The 18,181-nt window shown below is 42.3% G+C and overlaps 1 protein-coding gene across 6 annotated transcripts in view; it reads left to right on the plus strand.

Moving 5' to 3' along the window:
- The window catches only part of AGBL5 (AGBL carboxypeptidase 5), a 482,741-nt gene that overhangs the window by 454,766 nt on the left and 9,794 nt on the right, over positions 1-18,181 (plus strand). For all 6 annotated transcript variants that reach the window (XM_078650056.1, XM_078650058.1, XM_078650055.1 and 3 more), the window contains 2 exons: positions 5,665-5,816; positions 8,756-8,859. In XM_078650056.1, the coding sequence (XP_078506182.1) occupies positions 5,665-5,816; positions 8,756-8,859 (256 nt within the window). The remainder of the gene's footprint in view (positions 1-5,664; positions 5,817-8,755; positions 8,860-18,181) is intronic.

Consider the following 18,181-nt stretch of genomic DNA (forward strand, 5'->3'; position numbering starts at 1 on the left):
CTTAGTGGCTCCATCTTAGTGGCAAAGTTATTGACAAATTTGCTATAATATTCGCACATGCCTGCAAAAGATAACAACTGGTCTCTATTAGTAGGTGGGGGAGCTTTACTAATGCCATCCACATTTGACCTTTTGGGTACTACACCATCCCCAGATAATGTGTGACCCAAATACTCAACTGAAGATTGAAATAACTTGCACTTGTTAGCCTTCAAGGTCAAACCACTCTTTCTCAACTTCTCACAAACACAGCGTAAATGAACAAGATGTTCCTCATCCGTACTAGAAAAAATTAAAATATCATCTTGGAAACACTTCACAAAATGATCTACATCTCTAAAAATACTATACATGACCCTTTGAAAAACTGAGGCTGCTGAAGCCAAACCGAACGGCATTCTTGTGTACTGAAAGAGACCCTGAGGGGTAATAAATGCCGTGAGACATTTAGACTCATCTGTAAGGGTAATTTGGTGATAAGCCGATCTTAAATCGAGAGTGGAAAATACCTTTGCACCTTCTAGCATAGAGACAACCTCATTGATATTGGGAAGGGGATGACAGTCCACAATAATAGCCAAATTAAGTGCCCTGAGGTCCACACACATTCTCAAAGATTTGTCAGGTTTCCTAACCAAAACAATCGGAGAAACCCATTCAGCAGAGTCAATGGGTTCAATAATTTTCTCTAAAACCAAATCATCTAAAGTTTTCTTAAGATCTGCCCTGACATTAATAGGCACCCCTCTGAATTTCTGCTTAACAGGAACAACTCCAGATTTGAGTTTAATTTTATGGGAAAAATTCTGAAGCATACCTAACTTGTCAGAAAAAACATCTTTAAACTCAGATATAACTAAGTCCGTTCCTTTTTCATTGGAAATAGAAGAAATATTTTCATCCTCAAAAATCTCACCAAGCATAACAGGATCCTTGGCACGGGGATTAAGTATTATGCCAAATCTCCATTGGTCCATCCAACCAATAACATTCACACCTTTAACTGCAACATACAATTTGACTTGAACACACCTGGATCGAAAGTAATCTTGACCACAAAATGGCCTAAAATCTCTACACTTGAACCATTGAAACTAACTGCACAAATTTCAGATGGAAGAATGTCTGTAAAGTTTAACACGTGTCCTAAACGTTCATCAAAATACTCCTTGGTAATAATAGTCCAAGGTGAGCCCGAATCAGCCATTAAGTTAAGACTAACTCCTAAAACGAACATTTCACAAATGGGTTTCTTAATGGCCTGACCATCAGCTTCAATCAAAGAAATCTCTTCAGCCAGATAGACTACAAAACCTTTATTGGACGTAGCACAATTTTCTGTACTCTCACAAACACAACTGCAAGTTTTAGATAGATCCTCTGTAACAACCGCTACTTTACCATTAGGATTTTGAACAAATTTCCTTGAATCTCTACAAACGTTTGAAAAATGTCCTAACCTTCCACGTTTCCTGCATTCTTTATTAATGACAGGACACCCAGCATACCAAGCAACATGCATCCTACTACCACATTTATAATATATAACAGATTTTTCAAACCTCTTAAAACTTCCTGTGTTATTGAATCTGTTGGTATTTGTATTTGAATGCAGATTATCATTATGCCTTTCACTATGTTTGATCAAACAAACTTCATCATGGGAATCTGACTTATTAACAGAATGTTTTTGAACAGTAAGCATCCATTTCTCAGACTGTTCTAGAGATTTTGCAATGGCAATTGCTTCTGATAGTTTAGGATCACCTAATTCCCATAAACGTTCCTGTGTTTTCTTATTCTTTACATGAACAATAATCTGATCTCTCAACATCTCGTCACAAATGGTACCAAAATTACAATGAATAGATAAAGATCTCAAAGCAGTCATAAATTCATCAAACGATTCTGAATCTTGTTGTGCACGAGTGTAAAACTTATACCTATTGAGAGCTATATTAGAAACCGGTTTAAATCTTTTCTCGATTCTAAGAAGTGCTTCTTTATATACATTGGTAGCTTCTCCTTCACCCAACTCAGGTGGAATAGGCGGTAAAGCTCTAAAAACCATGTGTCCTTCAGAACCCAAACAGTGTAAAAGAATACTTTTCTTCCTCTCCGCCCCCATGCGTTCTAAGAACACTTAAAGAATAACATGCAAGATTTAAAGGCACAGTGAAAAACAAGAAAGTAATATGCAACACACATGCATAGCGTATGCTACGTGCATGTATATACGCAAAGGCTCTCCATCCCGAACTAATTTCCTATCCCCATCGCAGGCGTGGAGACCATTTGCCTTGCATCCAGTAGACCCCTTCCGGACTCAGTAACCTCACTGTCATCCTGTGCCCCTGATCATATGCCTTCCATCTATGGTGCTCCTGGTTCGGGTAGAATAACAGTGGAAGAAGTCATAGGCAATCAATTTGCACTAGTAACCTCTTTCCCAACAATCTAAAGTTAAGTAGTGTGCTTTTACATGCAAGGCTAAACAGTATTCCATTAAGAAAAAACCAAATAAAGAATATTATATGCATTCTTATGTGAACCAAGCTCCATGGGCGACAGAGGTTGCCTCATTTGTATACGACTGTGGTTTACAAGTGCAGGATGAACCATCATGTCTACAGCAAACATGGCTGCCATGGAGGACTTGAAAATAGGGTGGCACACCAGCAGTGGCGGCTGGCATGGATCGGGGTGGCCGGGCGAGGGAGCAAGAGAGGAACCAAAAAAACCACTTCGCTTCTCACAGCCACCGTCTTTCTTCAGCTTCGGTCCCAGAAGCAGGAAGCACACAGGCTCCCCAAAGCCAATCACAACACTGCACTGCTGTGTTGTGATTGGTCTGAGTGCCATGGTTCGGTGCTCATACATAGGCTGGGAGCCTATGCATGTTCCCACCAGGCTGTGTACTACAGCCTAGTAGGGATCATGCACACTTAAAGTGTGCCAATCACTCCTCCCCCTGTGAGCTTAGCCCTGCCCAGCCATTACCTAGTCTGGTAGCGAAGAAAAATAAAATCACAATATTATCATCATTTTATTTTTCCTTTTTCCTGCTCTGAGAGCAGTGGGGCGACGCTCCTCCGCCTTAGCGGAGGAGCCACCCCTGCACACCGGGGAACCTTAGTCTGATGCAAACCAGGACCCAATGGTGGTAGTTTAAGGATTTCCTAGTTTTCTTTTTTCACCCTGAATGGTGGGCAGCATTAGAGGCCACCCTCAACTGCTGGCTGCTTCTTGTTCTTTTAATTACATTGCCTTGTGAATGGCAGCAGTGTGCATTCTTTGTTTGAATGGTGCACTCAGACTTTCCTTTCTCTGCAGTTATTCGCGCAGGAGGTGAGGTTCCTTCTTTGTGAGTTTCCTATAATGGCAGAGGACTCCATTAGAAGGCCTTCTTCTGTGCTTGGGAGTCTGATATTATCCTTGTTCGGTATCCTTTCCCCCTGATGGTGATGGTATGGCAAAGGCCACTATAGTGGAGGGTTTCTATTTCCACTATCCCGCTCCCTTAGTGGTAAATTGCATGAGAGACATTTCTTGTGAATGGCGAACCAAGGATTTCTTATTTCTGTTGGTCTCTCCATGGGGTAGGAAATAACTGGTGTTCTCTGGTGAAGTGTGTAAATGGTTTCCTAGGGCTGCCAGTGTGCCTGGACAGTGAAAAGGATAACTCCCGCCAGCGCGTTTGCGCAGTGAACAGAATGGGTTCACCCGCGTACCTGGACAGTGGACAGAATTCACTTCAATCCACTGCACTTAGTCAAAATGTCTTGGCTAGCTGTTGCTAGCCCAAGAGCAGAGGACACTATAGAGCAGGTGAACTGTCTTCCCCGGTTCACATCATTGGCGCTTCTCAGTTCCCATTCCTATGGAGTGGTCTGCAAAAGTGGCCTGTGTCCTCAGACCTGTAAATGAACATGCGGTTATCCCCTTCTCAGTGAATCGTCCCATGTGTCCCATTCAGGGTCTTCTCGAAAGATGCCGAAGAAGGAGACTAGAGGGTCACAGGGTAGACTCAAGCGGTCTTCCGTGGACCACAGAGACACGTGCAGTAAGAGGAATTAGTATCAATGCGTCCATTTCACAATCAATAACCACGCTCTAAAGTCTCCGATTCTTTCCAACTCAACCCAACAAATGGACGCGAAGCAGGGGAAGAACTGAGACAAAACAACAAAGCAGATCTCTCAGAAGTTGCCTGCTGGATATAGATAAGGAGCTCCAGAGATTGAGTGAGACATGCTTGTCGGGGAAGAAGCCTGCAGCTAGATCACAGGTTAGGGGCAGCGGGTCACAGATAATCCAGAGAAGATGGCCAAACCCAAAGTCCATAATCACTCCCCTTAACAGGCTCCAGTATGCCACAGGGATGGCCTAGGGGGGCTAACTGTCTTTAGAAGGATCTCCAAAATGTGGAATCACTTTCTATGAATAATACGTTTTTAAAGAAAATATTTTTTTTTTATTGATTTATTGCACAACAAAACATGGGCACCTAGCATGTGTAATCAGAGCATCATACTGACTGTAGCATATATCAGTGTTTCACATTGCACCTCTAAATAAACATACAAAACTGCAGTATAACCAGAGGAGTCAACAACATTCCCCAATTACACTCTTGTCCACCAGAGGCAACCTACTACATAACAGCTGCAGGGCCATGAGCGGTATGGTCACACTGAAGCAAAGAAAGGGGAATTGTGTACACACATGGGCACACGGCAGGTATTGATGTCCATAGCGCTCCTCGCCCTCTTAATCCGCACTCTGTATAGACCGCCGAGTAGCAGGGGGAGAAACTAGCTACATGTGGAGAGGTATGCACACCAAGTGGGCTAAATAATTCCATGATTCCTTTCATATCTCGTGTAATTTTACTCCCATACCCATATCTAGTGCAGGGGTTCCAAATGGCTAAGAAGTTCGGTCAACCCACATATACCAGGGCAAGGCTCCATCCACCCCATATCAACCCACACAACCTGTACAGGGAAACAAGCAATGTTCTACGACGAATAAGATTAAGGGGTAAAACAGAAAATTTGGTGAACACATTCCAACAAAGCCTTCAATGAAAACCTCGTAATCTAGATCTCCCGCGATTCTTCAGAGGTGTCGCTTCCTTCAGTTTAGGGCACATCAGATCTCACAAGAAGGAAAGTTGCACAAAAGCCTACTTTTTCCCCCTCGAAAGATCTTCTAAGTGGATCTCTGTCATTGACGCAAACATGTTGCACAACCACTAAAACAGAGAATCCCAGTGAAAGGGTGATGTAGCAGCGAGGGAGTAGTACAATTCATTGATTAAATCATTTTATATTCAAACCTCTTCATTCATTGTTTAAATTGATACAATTTCTAGATTAGAAAACTGCATTAAGCACGTAATGGACACAGCCACTGACTCAGAGTCAACAAACATAGTAACATGTACAGTAAAGTAACTTCTTAGTCAGTAATGTTTTGGATATCAAGTATATAATGAGACTCACTCCAATTACCATTCTGATATGTCACGTAGGTACAGTTAATCAGAAACCAGTTTACTGTTTGATCACGTCACTGGTGTCTCAAACCACTGGGTTCTGAATTTTCATTTTCATTCTGTTCTTCGTTGATTCGTTCTCTTCTTCTCTTGGTGGCTTGCAGCTCCGTGCCTCCCTTGCGGCCCAGCCGGATTCCGGTGAGGAAGAACGGAATGCTGCACTCGCAAAGCTCCCTTCAACAAGGTAGCGGGGAGCCCATCCTGAGGATCTGGAAGTACTCGCCCAACAGGCTTCTGAAGCAGAGATCTCTTACAGGTGGGACTGCTAGTCTTATGTGGTGACCACCGGTGCCACTGTGGGAAGCGTTGGCTACTCGCTTCAATGGGAAACAGCCTTTACAATGGGGTTTTTACCTCGGTGTGCCTTACCACACATTTTAAAGCACGCATATTTTTACAGCGAATATGCATTTACAACGCATGCCAATACCATGCATTTAAGGTAAGTTGGGGGTGTGTGGGGGTCTCCCCCCACAAATACATCATTTTTAAATCTAAAAACAATGCGTGATATTGGCATGCGTTGTAAATGCATATGCATGGGAAAAACATGCGTGCAAAAAAATGTGTGGCAAAGGCACACAATGTATTTACATGCGTTGTACCGTCATACAACCGCTTCAACATGGTAGCGGGGAGCCCATCCTGAGAGTCTGGAAGTACTCGCCCAACAGGCTTCTGAAGCAGAGATCGCTTACAGGTGGGGCTGCTAGACTTGTGTGGTGACCACCGGTGCCACTGTGGAAAGCGTGGGCCCCTCGCTTCAATGGGAAACAGCCTTTACAATGAGGTTTTTACCTCGGTGTGCCTTTCCACACATTTTTAAGCACGCATTATTTTTACTGCGAATATGCATTTACTACGCATGCCATGCATTTAAGGTACGTTGGGGGTGTGTGGGGTCTCCCCCCACAAATGCATTGTTTTTAAATCTAAGAACAATGTGTGGTATTGGCATGCATTGTAAATGCATATTCGCCGTAAAACCATGCGTGCAAAAAATGCGTGGCAAAGGCACACAATGTATTTACATGCGTTGTACCGTCATACAACCGCTTCAACATGGTAGCGGGGAGCCCATCCTGAGGGTCTGGAAGTACTCGCCCATCGGGCTTCCGAAGCAGAGATCTCTTACAGGTGGGGCTGCTAGACTTGTGTGGTGACCACCGGTGCCACTGTGGGGAGCGTTGGCCCCTCGCTTCTCGCTTCCGCCTTCCTGTCAGCATAGAGTGCATTTAGTGTTCTCGACTCTCTTTGATATGTTAAAGGTCTGTCACATACAGGATGCCTTGGGCCACAGTTCTTCGAAGAAGCCCTTTCATACAGATGTATACAAGCCTGCCTTCATGAGCAGGTCTGTGAGTCGACCCCAGAGCTCTGCACACCATCTGAAGATGGCACTGTGAAGGCCTCCCCCTCATCCAAGATTGTCACACCTACCTCAGCATTAGTGGAACACTATAGTTTAATCATCACATACAACATTAAACACAGTGTTCTATTCTTTGAAGTCTGGATGTAGATTGCACTTGCCAGGGCTGCAGTTGAATGTTGAATATTGCAATAACATGTTCTGAGGCATTATTGTCTAACTTATCATGTTTTAATAATCTCGGATACAAAGCGGGTCCCAGCGATTTAGAAGTTAGAGCTGTTTCATTTGAGAAACAAACTATACGCAGCTGATACCACTGAAAATATTATTGGAGAATAAAAAGCTTGTCATCCAGTGAACCATAGTAATCAATTTTTTATAATATTGGCACTGTACAGTTCTCTCTGCCTCTCGTAGAACATTTGTTCGTTTAAAACTTGTTCATGTGCGGGGCACAAACCTACTTGCTCATGTTAATGGCTATAAAAGTCGTGCCATTTGTTCTTTCGTCAGTAGATTTGATTAAAAATATTTGAAGGAATTCCAGTTTTCTGACTGCACTCTTTGAAAGCATTGAGTTTAAAATGATTTGGCTACACCAGTGAAACAAACTTTTATTAAAAGATCAAGAGAAGCATCCTTTAACCGCTTAACCGCAGCAGCAATTCCGGAGTAGGCGGGGCCGCGGCGGCCAGCGGACGTGCGCAGCACTACGGAGGTAGTGCTTGCGACGGCAGTTGGCCAACAGAAGCATCAAAGGGGTTAAATGAAAAAATAAAAAAGAGAGAGCTATGACTTAAGTCCAATATTCTCTTTAATCGCCTGGACATTAATATAGCTCACTGCTGAGGGCTGCACTAGTTGATAAAGGCCCTGAAACCGAGTTATAAGAAGGAGAGGGCCTTTAACAACCAGTATAGTACGAGACAGAAGGGTTATAAGTCTATTAGAATATTGGCCCTATAAATCAGCAGAAGGCTTTTAACAACCAGTATAGCCTGAGGCAGAAGGGTTATAAGTCTATTAGAATATTGGCCCTATAAATCAGCAGAAGGCTTTTAACAACCAGTATAGCCTGAGGCAGAAGGGTTATAAGTCTATTAGAATATTGGCCCTATAAATCAGCAGAAGGCTTTTAACAACCAGTATAGCCTGAGGCAGAAGGGTTATAAGTCTATTAGAATATTGGCCCTACAAATCAGGAGAAGGCTTTTAACAAGCAGTATAGCCATTCGCAGCGGGCTGTAACACTATGTTTAACATCAGGAGTGTTGGTAGCTCCACTGAAGACAATGAAGCAGCTCAATGCCCATGATGGCTGGCATAGACTTTCTGCTCCATCATTTCAATGTATGTCTTTCTGTTTCTCTCATTTTATTTTAGAATATTCAGCCCTCGGTAGATTGAATGTTCGAATAGCCTTGTAGCCCTCTGCCACAGGACATACCAGTCATTAAAGCCCTTCTCCTTCGTTATACTCCCTCGTCTATGGTTTCAGCCAATACCTTGTGCAGAGGGCCTTTGTGACTGGATAACCCTTTGCAGCTGGCTGAAATGCTACATTAGGAAGGTGATAGCTATCAGAGAAATGAAGTCAAAGGAGCTGGCCAAGCAGAGATTCAACCACACAGTACCTCGGCTAACATGGCGAGAACACAGTTTGTAGCAAGACGATCACTCATAGCAAAAGCATTGCAGTTATAGCGACACATGAAGAAAAGTGGGCTGTTATTGTAATGTTGAGAGAGTGAGGCAGTGCCATTTGGTTCTGTTCCAGACCCTAACATTGTTCTTTGTGTTCTCCAATCTGTTTCTTACAGAAATACCAGGGAATGTCAAGGCCTTGACCGCGCAATCCATGCCTCTTCTGAGACCAAAGAGCGATGATAATCTCTTGGTGTCTGACAAAGAAGTCTTGGACCAGGTAGAGTGCAGAAAGGGATGTTGTGGGGATGAGATTGGGCTCAGTGGGGTTCACCGCTTTCATTTTAAGCTTCAGTTGCGTAATTATTAATATTTATTACCATTAATCTTTCTGCCCACTTGCGGTTCCCACAGTTCTGATAATTGAGAGTAAAAAATGACTTCAGATTTTAAAAAACCTTATTCAATTTTTTAATAGCAATGTATGTAATGATTTTTTTCCAAACTTCATCGAACCACGTAGCATCCTTGCTACCTAAACTCTTTTACATTTTCCTCCTTTAAAAGAACAACCACTGGCAAAGCTAATAGGTTTCGCCTATGCTAGAGATATTGGCTTTGCCAATGCCTTTTAGCCATATTGTACAGCGGAGTTATGTTGCGTGGAGCTGAGACGAGTAGAGCTGTGTGGCGTATAGGAGAGTGGGGCAGACTCAACTGGAGTGGTGTGGAGTAAAGTGGAGCAGAGTGGTGTGGAGTGGCATGGCATAGAGTCGTACAGAGTAGAGTGAAATAGAATGGCTTGGAGTAGCCTACAGTATAGTGGCCAAGAGTGGAGTGGAGTGGCATAGAAAGCAAAGGCACTGAGTGTGAACCAATCAATCAGGGGTTTGTAAAGCGCAGCTACTCACCCACGAGAGTCTCAAGGCGCTAGGAAGGGGGAGGTGCTGCTCCGTAGAGTGCTTGGGGTCATCCGAAGAGCCAGGTCTTAAGATCCTTCCTGAACTGGGGCAGTGTGGGGGTTTGGTGGAGGGGAGGTCATTCCAGGCCCTTGCTGCGAGGTAGGAGAAGGACTTTCCTCCAGTGAAGTGGTGTAGAGTGGTGCAAAGGAGAGTCCATGTAGAGTGCCGTGGCATAGAGTAAAGTGGTGCAGACTACAGTAGAGTGGTGCAGAGTGGAGTTGCATAGAGTGGAGTGGTGCAAAGTAAAGAAAAGGGGTGTAGAGCGCAGTGGTACAGAGTAGAGCAGAGTTTCATAGAATGCAGTGGTGTAAGAGTGCATTGGCGTAGAGTAGTGCAGAGTAGAGTGGCGTAGTGCAGTTGTGCAGAGTAGAGTGGCCTAGAGTTCTGTGGCGTAAAGTGTGGTGGTGCAGCGTAGAGTGGCATTGAGTGCTGTGGCATAGAGTGATGCAGAGTAGTGTGTAGTGGTGTAGAGTGCAGTGGTGTAGAGTGCAGTGTCACAGCTTAGAGTAGAGTGAAGTAGCGTTAGCGGTGCAGAGTAGAATGCAGGGGCATAGAGTGCATTGGCGTAGAGTGCAGTGGTGCAGACGAGTGCAGTGGCGTAGAGTGGAGTGGCATAGGGTGCACAGGTGCAGCGTGGAGTGGTGCAGGGTGCAGTGGTGTAGAGTGCATCAGAATAGAGTAGAGTGGAGTGATACAGAATAGAGTGCAGTGGCCTAGAGGGATGCAGTCAAAGGCCTACGCTAGAGCCTCGGTTCAAATTCTATGGGGCCCTTAATCTCTGAAGAGACTCTTATAGCTTTTGTCAGTGTTGAAGAGGCGCTGTAGTAGTGAACACTATATTTTGGACAAGAACATCCCAGAAACAACATTTTACTCAGAAAATGATATTTGGGGTCAAGAAATAATAATACAGCATTCTTTATTTGGGAGGCATGCATAATCACAGCCACACTTTATTTTTGTTTATTCTGTGCCACACACCTACGGACCTATTCACTGTCATAGATGGGCTGGTTTGCTTACACTGTTAGGCAGGGAGTGGGAGGTAAAAGAAGCAACATGAAAGGGCGGCAGATCGGAGGGAATAGAAGCTAAATGCATGGGGATATTGAACGAAAACACAAGCACTCATTTGGAATGCTTGAACTAAAAACAAAAAGTAGCTCCAATAACGAGCAGAGGAAGGACATGAGTACTTGGTCCATGCTCCAGGGGAGGGCCAAAAACAAGAGGAGGACATGACACAGGCATTCGAAGACAAACTGGAATGAAGGAAATGGTAAGCTACGGTCTGGCTGTAAGCCCACGTTATGCAACACAGTGTCTTGCAGAGACAGCGCATGCTCTGTCTAGGCAAAACCTAAAAATGTTTAAAGCAGATATCTAACATAGACATGCTGCGTCACATAGAAGAAATCTGCACTGTCACTTTCAGCAGGTGAGGAACTCCGCAGTCCCAGCATACAGCCCAATTATTGTTGACCCCTCGGTTCATTTTGATGGTCCACTGGATGGATCGAAGATAACCTGCTTCTATTGCTGTGGGCCCATCTCATGATAGAGAATGCACCCTAGTGACGGGTGACTCCTTCGTTCATTGTGATGGAGGATGTAGGATCTAAGATAACCTGCTTCCACTGCTGTGGCTCAGTCTCTTGAACATTTGTGTCATGAAAACAGAGGTAGGATGCTGGTTCGCTTCATGACACCCCCGCCATCTGGTGTGCCCATCACCGGCCAAGTCCCTACACCTGTTCACAAAGAACAGAGCTCTCTCTTGTGTTACATCATAATGCTATGTTGCACATTTTTACAGAGTACAACGATTACCACAAGGACACGAGATTGTCACAAACACAGAATACGCTTCTTTGTTTTAAAAAATATATTTTTTTATTGTTATGAATACCAGTAGTAGGGCATAAAGCAATCAAAAGGTACATACATTGGTCATGGCTGATCAGAATAAATAATAAAGGCAGTACATGATGCAGAAAATTAGGATAGTCTATATTAGTTTCCTTTGGTACATCATTTAAGTCCCTCATTCCCTCCCACCTCTTAATCAGTGTCACTCTGTTCATCTTGTCTTGGTGGTTCGCACAGATATCCCCTATATTCGTTCCAGGCATTCCAAATTCTGTCCCATTTCCGAGGGCATCCCCGGTGCAGGTATACCGCTCCCTCCGCCAACATTGCTACATCAAGATCTCTGCACCAGTCTGCGGGTACCTCCACAGATCCCCAATACTTGGCTGTATTACGTTTAGCCTACATTATACCCAGTGTTACCCAGTCCTGGGCAAAGTGAGTAAGATCGTTTGGTTCCCAGATGTTCAATAGACAGCGCTGAGGTGCTGGGACGACAGACTCCTTCACTACCTGTGACATTGTCCTCATGACCTTAGCCCAGTATGTTGCCACCAGGGGGCATTGCCATATGGTGTGAAAGAATGTTCCCTCCTCCCCGCAACCTCTTAGACAAAAGCGGTGTGTGGCTCTCCCCATAGTGTGCAAGGTGACCCTAGTATAGTATACTCGATGCAGTATTTTCAGCTGTACCAGACAGAGTCCGGAGGGTATGGCCACCTCTTGCGGGGAAGATAGCGCTGTCTGCCAGTCCGCCTCATCAAATTCCCCTAGATCAGTTGACCAAATGCTCATTAGTTTCTGTGTTGGGTCCAGTAAGTTATTAACTAGTTTTTTGGGCATGTGTTCTGTAAGCAGTCTATCTTCTAGCGGGGTGGATTCCGGTACATCCGTACCTGGTGGAATAACCGACCCTAAGGCATGACTAATCTGCAAGTACTGGAATTTCTCCGTGGGCGCTAAATCATTTTGGGTTTGAAGCTGTTCAAATGGCAATACAGCCCCTCCTTTCCACAGGTCTCCTACCGTGGAGATACCTATCAGATCCCACGCTCTGAAACCCTTACTATTGCGAAGTCTGCCCAGTCGTCGTGAGGACCAAAGCCGAGTCATTTGTGTAATAGTGTCCTTGCATTTAAGACGGGTCTGTGCTCCATACCAAAGGCCTACTGTGTGTCCCGTTGAGCCAAGAAGGGAAGAGGTGCCTCTTTTATCATATAGTGCGGCGAATATTCCTGCCTCTCCCAACTCATACCTGTCTGCTTGGAATGCTGGTTCTGTTTGGGGTGCGTGTAACTACTGATTTATTATTTTTAATTGGGCCGCCCAGTAATATAATTGAATATCCGGGAGGGCAACACCCCCATCATACCAGTCCCTAATTAACTTGCTACGTGATATGCGTGCTGGTTTATTACCCCAAAGAAGGCCCGAGACTAATGCATCTATCGTTTTGAAATACTTTGGGGGGACAGGAAACGGGGTATTCTCCAAGACGTCCAATAGTCGGGGGAGTGTCATCATTTTATATAAGGCCTCTTTTTTTTTTAAGTTCAAAATATTTTACTGAGTTATCATATTAATCAATAAACAAAGACAATACAGAAAAAATATTAAGCGAAAATACCTAAACACAATAAAAAGATGCAAAAACATCAATTGAATTACAATAGGTAACAAAATTGCAAATATTCACTGAAAAACTAAAAAGGGGGAGGGAAAGGAAACAACTGTAACATTATTGCATTAACTATAAATAGAGCTACTATACCGTAAAAGTTAGTCTAATATAATATCGATAATAAAGAAAACTAGATATAAATATATAATTAAGAAGATAAATATATATCAACAGGTTTCCAAAAAGAGTGATAAGGATTAGAATTATGATTAATACCAGTCAAGGACCACTGAGCTCCCCTTGTAAAAATAACCCAAGACCACCAAGCATGAACTGATAATAGCAAAACATCTTTCCATCAAAATGTAATGGATTTTAAAGCAGCTGATATTAGAAAATGTAAAAGTTTACCTTCTAAGTCATTTAAGTTTTGCGAGAGAACAGCAGATTTGCATATTACTCATTTGAAGGAAACCTCATCATGAACATTTAAAATCTTTTTTATAATATCCCAAACTTCAGTCCAGAATTAAAAAATTAAAGGACATTCGAAAAGCATATGGTGTAATGTACCAGGATGTAATTGACATTGCCAACAAGTTGAAGATTGAAGAAGTTTAGCTTGAAATAAACGTAAATAGAATAAAATATAAGAACTAGTTTGATAAAGCAAGACAGGTAACCAACCAGAAATACTGTTAAGCCAAATATCTTTCCAAGTATCAATAGACAAGGAGATTGAAAGTTCATTATTCCAAAATATTAAAATGTTATTTTCCTAGAGAATTGGATAATTTTTTATATAAAATAGAAACACCATGAGATGATGTGGCAACAGTTTGAATATAAATTGATAAATCAGCCTTAACATTAGAAGGAATAACATGAGAAAATGAGTCTAAAATCGAGTTACACAAATGTTCATATTTGATAAGGTGAGATTGAGGTAAACTACATTTTTTTTGTAACTCCTCAATGAAATGAAAGCATTGTTTGAATAGACATCTTTAAGATAAAAAATACCTGCATTAATCCATGAATACCAGAAACTGATATTTCTATTTAATTTAATGACAGAGCTAGGCCAAAACACAGAATACGCTTCTAACCATGCTTCTACCCAGATTGTTTTAACCTGTGGTTCCCTTTGATATCTTTGGGTAACTTCAATCATAACCTTACAAGTCAACACGGTGCACATATCTCATGATGAGTAATCACAAGGGAGAAGTAATATCCCTCAGAGGGAGTCAGATTTCTGAAAACAAGTCCTTTGTAGTGTGTGGCTTGTTACAAACACACAAGGGCAATGACCTAACCCTACAGCTGTGGCTCGGGCATCTCTTGCTACATCTGAATTTCTCAAATATTAACAGCATGGGTGATATTAGTTTTTTTTTAATTCATGGGAAAGGAAATTGATGTATTCCCTCTCACATTCTCTCTTTGTAGCGCCCCACTATCCGTTGCACACAGGTATGCTACTGCATTGACCAGTTCATCTTTTTTATTGGCCTCTGTGATGCACAATGGATGACAGACTTAACATGGATTTTTATTTCTCGACTCTTAGGGTTTTAGCCTGATAAGATATATTCCAATGCTGAACAACCCCTGTTGTATTTCTCTCTGTGGCTACCGGAAGCAGCGGTGAATGTCCATGTCTTAGATATTGAAGTGATGCTGCGGCGAGGTAGTGGAACACTTTTTCACACTTTTTATATATAAATTGTTTAGTTAAGATGAGCAATTACTGACCGGCTGGAGAATCTTCAACCTACAGGTGTATCTCAGGAGATACTATCAGACATCATTAAAGCGACCTTATGCCACACACCAATGGAGAGAACTAGTATCGACATGAGTAAGGGTAAAAGCCCAGGCAAAAAAATTACACAGTCTGACAAAAACAGGTAAAAATACACACCATAAGGAGATAAGGACTCAAGAAAATTTGTATAATAAATTGAAAATTTTAATTATATTGATAAAAAATTGATATAAACATATTCATTCAATACACATAATTAAAACAAGTTAATTAAAAAATTGTTATGTTGTATGATTTTTAAAATCATATACTGTTACTCTAAAGAGTATACATAGATCACGGGATTGTTGTCAACATAATGATAATGTAGAAAAACAAGGAGGTCCCACTAATAACCCTCAAAGGTGGTTAAGGTTATGCTAGAAGGTGTCTAGAATTTTGCTTTTGAGCAATACCAATCACACAATAATGTATTACCAAGTGCCCTGCACAGCTTATTCAACTGAACATAAACCAACAATTGTTGAAAACTTATCAAATAAAGCAATATGTATAAGGCTCAGAATCTTACAAGTCTTTGGTCAAAATTAAGAAAAAACAGGAAAGTTGTTTTTTTTAAAAATATAACATTTGTATGTTTATTTCGAAGTTACAAAATGATCACCATGATAACAATAAATTAAAAAAGCATACAGTGTCGCAATTAAAAACACATAGAATTATAGCTATAAGCAAAAAACAAACAATTTATACATTATAAGGTTAAAAATGTTCACAAGAACAGGGGTCGACGCGGCGTTTCGGTTTTGGAGCAACAGTTAAAACCTTCTTCAGGACCAAGTTCTAAAAGGAAACACACAATTACTTTTTTGTTCTTACAAATTATTTATAAAGCAGACATATGTACAAAAATATCCCCTGAGATATTTGGGAATCACTCCTTGATAAACAACATGGTAATTTATTTCTACTTACCCACAGTTAAACAGAAAACCTATATCGGTGGCTCCTACTACCAGAGTGCGATCCTGTTTATTGAAAACATAAGGTAGATATAGTGTGTATAAAATCTCTGCCCACCACTTGCAAATCAATGAATGAGGACATTAATAATGGCTCTACTGTCCTTTACCTACAGGCATAATAACTGCCAAAGGTACATCTGAATCTATGAAAAAGATGCAGTACAGCTAAGACCTGGAAATTACATTCGGGCGGCTGGTCCTCCATGATTTATCTGGAAGATAAATTTTTTAACCCAGGTAACCAATACCACTGTTACTTATCACCTATTAGGTGAAAATATAGTGCTATTATCTCCCTGTAAAAATATGCTAGCATGTGTTAAAGGTGTCTCTCACAGAAGTACGGGTTTGTTCTGACAATACCAATAATATTACCAACGACTAGGTCTTGATTAGTGCCAACTGCTATTTAGCCGGAGTATGTTCTACATCTCCAAAACAACAGGAATTGTTTTTTGTAAATATGTCTGCTTTATAAATAATTTGTAAGGACAAAAAAGTAATTGTGTGTTTCCTTTTAGAACTTGGTCCTGAAGAAGGTTTTAACTGTTGCTCCAAAACCGAAACGCCGCGTCGACCCCTGTTCTTGTGAACATTTTTAACCTTATAATGTTAGTTAGTTAAGCTTTATTTCGATATAAAACATATCATAAAAGCAACACATCACATCAATTAAAAGACATTTTTAGCACAGTCAATACAATGACCGTCAAAATCAGCATTGAATATTTTAAAAAGCGATCAATGATAATTTTAAGAAAGGGCAAAAAGAGAGAAAGGGCATGTTACTGGATCAACAGTTTTTTTGCAGTTCTTATACGCCAAGCCCAGCCTAGGAATTTTGCCATACAGCAGGCGAAAAAAGGTCTTGCATCTGAGCGCAATATGCGCAGGGCTTCCAAATGAGATCTCGTTCCCAGGCTCCTGCATAGGGGCTTCAACCATAACCTTCTAGGCATTGCATAGGTGTTGCACTCGAACAACAGGTGCGCAACGGACTCAACCCTCGTGTCGCAAAAGGGACAAAATGGTACAGTTTGTAAGGGTGGTTTCCAGGTCGAGGTAAACTGGCCCAGAGGGAGTACCCCCACCCTGAATTTAATGTACAGGGATCTGTCGCCTGAATTGTGAATTAAATCCAAATAGGGTTCCCTGAAAGGGAGCTCTTTGATTAACAAAAACTGGGCAACAGATTTGCAGTGATTTGGATTGCACATTCTTTCGTTATCCACCCATGACCAGTACGCCTTTTTTAGCAGTTGTTTTGAGGGAGCTGATTTGTTGCCCCAAGCATCTCCTAGACCCAGTTTATAAAGGAGGCACTTAACTTCCCTAAGCCAGGTGATCTTATAGCAGCCCGGAAGAGACAGGAGATCTTCTAGAGCATCTGCGTAACTGCGGAGTTCAGGCACATTCCATATTCTGGACCATAATAAAAGGGGACGTAATTTTGCTTGATCGCATATTGGGCGGGAGCCCGCATCTAGCAAAAGGGGGATTGTGGGAGTACTGTGGGGGAGCCTCATAAGGTCTTTATAAAAATTGTTATCGAGGGAGGCCAAGGTGTCAACTCTCTGAGTGCCCCACAGTTCTGCACCGTATAGTGCTGCGCTTACAACCCTTGCCCTATAAATATCTAGAAGTGCCCCAATAGGTTTTAATGATGAGGCACGCTGTTCTTTAAGCAGGGCTCCTGCTACCCTCTTATGAGCAAGAAACACCTTTTGGTGGTGTGCCTTCCAGCTCATAGAATCGGAGAGTCGTATGCCCAAATAATCTAATTCCTTGACTCTCTCCAAAGGGACGGAGTCTAGAACGGGGGGAGCAATGAATTTCTTGGGGGGGTTAAGGACAAGGAACTTGGTCTTACCTATATTTATAGCCAGACCTTTGTCGTCACAAAAGGTCTTGAAGCTAGAGAGCAGTTTTTGGATGCCTGCTGGTGACTTAGAAATTAGAAGGGTATCATCCGCAAATAGGAGCGTCGGGATTTTCTTCCCCGCCAGGGAAGGTGCATCTGATGGATGTTGAAGGAGATGCTCCACCACTCCGTTAACATAAAGAGAGAACAGAGTGGGGGCAAGCACACAACCCTGGCGGACGCCCCTATTTACCGGGATGCGAGATGTTTTTTCCCCCTGGGAACCCCATCTAATTTGGGCAAAATTGCTATAGTGGAATTTTATAAGTAAGGCCAGCAAATAAGGCGGTAAGCCTAACCCATTGAGGACATTCCACAATAATGCTCGTGGGACCAGGTCGAAGGCTGTACGCAGGTCTATAAAGACCAAGTACAAACTGCCCCCTCCCAGCACCACTACTTTCCAATAAATTATTAGAAGGCAAAATGTCTG

This window comes from Lissotriton helveticus, chromosome 6 (assembly GCF_964261635.1).
Source record: "Lissotriton helveticus chromosome 6, aLisHel1.1, whole genome shotgun sequence".
Taxonomy (NCBI): domain Eukaryota; kingdom Metazoa; phylum Chordata; class Amphibia; order Caudata; family Salamandridae; genus Lissotriton; species Lissotriton helveticus.